Source organism: Corythoichthys intestinalis, chromosome 4, assembly GCF_030265065.1.
Source record: "Corythoichthys intestinalis isolate RoL2023-P3 chromosome 4, ASM3026506v1, whole genome shotgun sequence".
NCBI classification, from domain to species: Eukaryota; Metazoa; Chordata; class Actinopteri; order Syngnathiformes; family Syngnathidae; genus Corythoichthys; species Corythoichthys intestinalis.
Genome location: NC_080398.1, coordinates 63,053,257 through 63,059,256, shown reverse-complemented (window position 1 = coordinate 63,059,256; position 6,000 = coordinate 63,053,257). Strand labels below are relative to the sequence as shown.

The 6,000-nt window shown below is 38.9% G+C and overlaps 1 protein-coding gene across 1 annotated transcript in view; it reads left to right on the top strand.

Moving 5' to 3' along the window:
• The first annotated feature begins 3,788 nt into the window (after window positions 1–3,788).
• The window catches only part of taf2 (TAF2 RNA polymerase II, TATA box binding protein (TBP)-associated factor), a 125,873-nt gene continuing 123,661 nt past the window's right edge, over window positions 3,789–6,000 (top strand). The window contains exons 1-3 of the mRNA XM_057833537.1: window positions 3,789–3,918; window positions 4,451–4,534; window positions 4,655–4,763. Coding sequence (XP_057689520.1) covers window positions 4,713–4,763 — 51 coding nt within the window. The 5' untranslated portion in view covers window positions 3,789–3,918; window positions 4,451–4,534; window positions 4,655–4,712. The remainder of the gene's footprint in view (window positions 3,919–4,450; window positions 4,535–4,654; window positions 4,764–6,000) is intronic.

Sequence of the window (6,000 nt, the reverse complement as noted above, 5' to 3'; positions counted from 1 at the left end):
ATGAGTCACTGGCGCAGACTACAACATCACAGCAGTTCACAGTACCCATGTGCGCACATGACTGTCAGGGCGAAGGATCATTCTGTAACTGCTGGGGGGCCCTATAGTTATTGGAACTAAATACTTAGGTTCCTACATTGTTAAAGTGGTTATTGAAGTCCCCCAGCAGGAACGAGGGAGTCCCCAGAAGGAGCACTCTCCAGCACCCCCTCTAATGACTCCAAAAATGGTAGGTTTTCTGAGCTGCTGTTTGGTGCATAAGAACAAACAACAGTTAGGGCCCGTCCCCCACCCAAAGGCGGAGAGAGGCTACCCTCTCGTCTGCCAGGTTGAACCCCAATATACCCCTCACCGTGGGCAACTCCAGAGTGGAAGAGTACCAAACCCATCGAGAGGAGTGGTACCAGAGTACGGGCTGTGCATAGAGGTGAACCCGACTACATCGAGTCAGAACTTCTCAACATCACACTCTAGCTTGGGCTCCTTCCCGACCGCATCCTAACCGCAGCGGTGACATTCCACATCCCTCCTTTGACTGCCACCCAGCTGATTACGCACGCGACCTCATTGGCCCCAAGCAGAACCCAAGTTGTCCCTTCAGGCCGTGCCAGGGGGACTCCACTGGTGCACACCATTGTGCTCCACCTCCAGGCCTGGCTACAGAGGGGTGACCGGTGACCTGCGTCCGGGGAAGGGAAAACGAATTTCATTGCTGGTACTCCTCATAGAAGGTCTTTTAAGCCCTTTTTTAATTAGGACCTGTTTGCCAGGGGCACAAAGTATAGTCATACTGACCCCGTGTGCTGCCAGTGGTTGAGCTGGCTTGGTGTAGTTTTGTGCAATAAACGGGCATTTGTGGAACTCTGCTTTTTTTTCTTTGACATCCAAAGGCACATGCCACTCAGCATGGCCTGCCACACGTTACAGTGCATGAGAGATTTTATTGTTCTCGTTGTTGTGCCACTTTTGGCCTCTAAATCTATATTTTGATATGATAAACAACCAGAATATATAATAAAATGAGCAGTGGAGACACAATGGAGAGGAATTGTCCGGTTTCCGCGCATGGGAGATGTAGTTCTTAAAAAAGCTCAAAACTCAGTAAACTAAAAAAAAAAAAAAAAAAATCAGTTAACACGATGATTAATAATTTATTCATTACTAAACGTCAAAATACATGTTTGTCAACGTGAATCACTGTCGAAGTACTATTTTGACAATTCTTTTCAAAGCTGATTTGAAGTGCATTCTAGCTAATATTTATTAGATTTATTTATTTTTTCATTATTATTTATTTTATTTAATCTATTAGTATATTTTAAACTACAGTGCATCTCACACATTTTAATGTTATGTTATTTTTAGAATTATTTTGTTGAATTTGACTTTGTACCGCCAATCAGAAAAGACTTGCAGTTCATAGCTAAACGCGCTGTGAGGCGCTAAAATGCCATATATAATCGCGCAAAGATGAACCGCACCATAGACATAATATAAAGGCTAGACGCTCACTAAGTGCGTCTCAGCAAGAAATACGGCGGCCCGGTCGGCCCTGTACGTCCTATATGGTCGTACAGGTTCAGTACATGAAGCTTCATAACCACTCCTGGCAAAAACTGTAGGGGGCATCTTTCCATTGAAGTTTGATGCACACGGGAAAGCTGATTTTGATGTGCAAAATCAAACCACAGGAACCCAAGGAATCTCCAAAAATGAAGTCAGGACGAAGTAGATGAAGTTCCGGGACTTTCTGTGTTGTGCGTTAGTTCTGATCACTTTGTTGATCGTTTTAACAATCTCTGCAGCCTGTGTTAACATGAGGTGTAGATTGCTACGAGAACACCGGCCCTGCAGGCTAAATAGGCTAAATAATGAATGCAAAAATAAATCTGTATTGACTTGTACTAACTTTCACACTGCAAATTTATAACTTTTTGATCTGATGATTTTTCTTAAATCTATACGAATATTTTTTTCCATCTTGTTTTGAGTGCTAAAGACTAGTTAAAAGATTAATTGGTCAGATTATTCAATTTTTAGGGGTAAATATTACCATTTGTTCTTATTAAGCCCATACATCTAAAGGTTGGTCATTTTTCACCAAAATCAAGGGGGGAAATGATTTCAAATAATGTTTTAAACAATATCACTTTTTGAATTAAGAACATTTCTGACAAAAACATTTTTTAAAGATTAAATATACTCACGTTTTTGCTTAAAATAATTGTTCAGATTATTTTCAGATAGCTATTTTTCTTAATTCAAGAAATCTGAGTAAAATGTACTTGCAGCACTGGCAGATAATTTCACTTATCTCTATTAGATTTACACTGAAAACAAGGGAATTTAAATAGTTATCAGCCAATCAAACGTGCGTTTCAGAGGGAAAACATTGTGTAATTGTAAGTCTGATCATAATGAAAGTAATTCACTTAATATTGGTAGGGTCAATTTTATCCTTACAAAATATGTGAAGACAATCTAAATGACCTCTATAATTTAACTAATTATATAATGCAAATAAGGTTGCCTAAAAGTTGGTGGGGACAATTTGAGCGTCCTGAAAAGTTCCTAGTGTTATGTCCCTAACGTCCCTATGCAAACCTACGCCATTGGTCCATTAACAGATGGACTGGTTAATGTGTTAATGTAGTGCATATTAGGGCCAAACAAAAGGAAAAAGAAGGATTACCTGATGTAAGTGGTGCTATTGCTACAAGAAAAAAAAAAGTCATATTATTACGTAGGGTAATGTAGCTGTAATCAGCTACGCATTTTACGTACATGTACTGTAGCTGAGAGCTACGACATTAGCCTGGCTCATGAAATATTTCAAATAGATCTTTGTTATGGTTCTTCTTGGGACACAAAATGTAAAAAAATAAAAATAAATAATTTGACGCAATTTTGCCGTGGCATGACATGGTGAGGCGGTCTGACTCCGATGCAGCCCACCACTGCAGCTTCAAAAAATCCTAGGGGAAACCCTGCATACTACTACTAGTTTATGGATTGAAATAAGGTAAGTATGCGATCTCATCAAAACCATGGTGTCTTTAATTATGCCCCCTCATGCTTTCACCTCAAGTTAGGGCTTTGGGGTTTGAATTTTTTTTTTTTTTTTTTTCCAAATGCCCTCCTGTTCAAATTTTTTCTTTCCCCAGAAAATTGAGATTTTAAGCTTTCCAATGATGTATCACACATGCATATAGGACAATTTTGAAATTTTGCCAAATTGGGGATCTCAGAGCGGAACTTCAAGTCACCTGAGTGTTTTCCGCCATATACATATATATATACTATGATAATATACTATGATGAATACAATAGTAATGCAATTTCTATTATACTGTATATATTAAAATGTATATAACTGTGCTACCATTGACTATTATAGTTGAATTCTCTAATCCATTATTATTGTTAGCTATATCATTGATTAAAGTTTTCTTCATTTTCTGTTTCTACAGTTTCACAGTACTGCGTCATGTGTTTTGCAAAATATAATTCAATTTCTAAATTCCACATGAGTATAAACTTTTATACTGTTGATTCTATTTGAAATATTTGAGGGGGGAAAAAAGCTTTTTTTATTAATTTTTTTTTTTTTTTTTTTTAAGGCCTCATTATATGACGTTTGCAGTAAAAATTCGCGTGAAAATCAATGAAGTATTTAGCGAAGTGTGACTGATTTATTGTGCTGTGACTTTATTTCGCTTGACAGGCAGCGATGCAGACTGCAGACGACCGGGCCAAGATGGCGGCCGTATTTCTGGGTGCAAGTGGTCCACGAGGCGTCTAACCTTTACATGATGCCTATGGTCTACATTGTAGCCCAACTCTCTTGGGAGTAGAAGAAGACCACGACGAAGAAGAAGAGCAGCAGAACCTTTAGAGATTCTTGTAGAACGATTTGAGGTGAGTATCGGGGTTCAATTTCATGACAAACCCAAAGTTTTTCGCTTCACTTATTGATGCACTGCATAGTTTAATGTAAAATTTTAAGGGTTACGACGATATTGTTGAGGTTTGTCCCACTGAATTTGCCGTCCAACATACGTTGCCGAACGCTTTGCGCCAAACCTTTTGAATAAACCTATCGTATCCTGTTATTATTCAGATTATTAAATCGGGGTTTGCTTTCAAAGTAGAATTGCAAAATTATGACATTGTGGTTAAAAGGAAATTCACAATGACGTCTCAAAATTTGTCTTGTGTCTGTAAAATAATGCTGCTGCTAAACAAAATCTTAAGTAGCATCGATATCTTTAGGTTGTAGCATTGGTGTCTTTAGGTAAACAAAAATTACTGAACTGTAGGTTGAATTGACCCCCCCCCCCCCTTTTAACCACAATGAAAAGTCAAAACAACAACAAAAATTAGATACGTATTCTTTAGCTCGTTAGGATCGATATACTGATCTATTTTTACCCCAATTCATGTTTGCTAGCTGTTGCTCGTGTTGCATCCCGGATGCTGATATGGTGGTTTTTGAAAACACGCCCTGACCAACAATTCCAAGTTGATTGATGAGGTAGGTTATATATTGCATTGCGTGATAACTAACTGATGTTACGTCTTATCAATTTGAGTCTTTTTGTGTTTCTTGTACCCTCTTCTGGTTGGGATTTTCCGTATTCCTATCACTACTCAGCTGATGAGACCTGGTTGAGCTGGCTTCGGAACTTTTCGCCAGAGATAAAGAAACGAAGATGAACAGGAAAAGGGATAAAGGATTTGAGAGTCCACGACCCTTTAAATTATAAGTATAATTGTTTTCTGTAAGCATGAATTCCTTAATGAGAGGTGTAAGTAACATGTATTCACTTACAGATTATCCCAAATGTTTTTATTTGTATCTGAATAGACAAGGCCGAAATCAAATAGTTATATGGTACCTTCTCACAAGTACGCACTAGTCTTTTAATGTTCCTATGACCTGGGGGCTTGAGGAATTTAGTTGTGTCCAAAAATTCATCCACAGTAACAGGATTCATTCAAAATAGTGGAATGAAAAACCTTACACAACGCATTTGTAAACTAACAGCGAATACAGCAATAAATGTTTTTCTTTTAAATATTTTTTCGCCGATGATGTCCCGGACTGTGATGTCAATGCAATATTTAGTATCGGACGAATGACTATATAAACATATCAGTTAAAACTCACAGTGTAGGGACTCCTGAGTCCGAGCTTGGTTTTTATGACCAAATGGTGAGGTATGATTGTTTGCTGAACAGAAATTGGTAAGTGGTGCAAAACGAGGCAACTTTTCGGTTTAATCTAATTGAGTATTTTTCATGTCCTCTAAATAAAGTTACTCAAATGACCCCGTCAAATGACCTTATGTGAAAGGTGGTTGCTCAAAAAAGTCTAAGGGATAAGCTAGTGCCATTCTTTTTGAATGCAGACTGCTCCTACGTCCGAATTGTTCTTTTCTCTTCATCTGGCTTGCAAAGCAGTCTTCATGCTCCTTAGTGCCTGATGTCCAGTTTTGCATCGCCTTAAAGTTCCTCAAAACAATTTGATTCCAAGTTCTCGTTGTCTCCCGCTTATCCAGGTCGCGGGGGCAGCAGCCTCAGCAAAGGGACCTAGACAGCCCTCTTTCCGGAGAATCCCGAGGCGTTCCCAGGCTATCCGAGAGATGTAATCCATGATCTTGTTCTTTCGGTCATTACTCCAAAATTCATGGCCATAGGTGAGGGAAAGAACGTGGATCGACTGGAAAATCGAGAGCTTCTCCTTCCGTCTTCACCATGACATACCGGTTAAGGGCCCGCAACACTGCGGACGCCGCCCCAATCCGCCTGCCGATCTCACGCTCTAGATCCCGAGATTCTTGAACTCCTCTACCTGGGGTAGAAACTCACTGTAGAAGTGCATTCAGGCTAAAATATTTCTATTAGATGTATTTGTTTTTTATTATATACATATATATTTTTTTAAACCTACAGTGCATCTAACCCATTTTAATGTTATGTCATTTTTAGAATTATTTT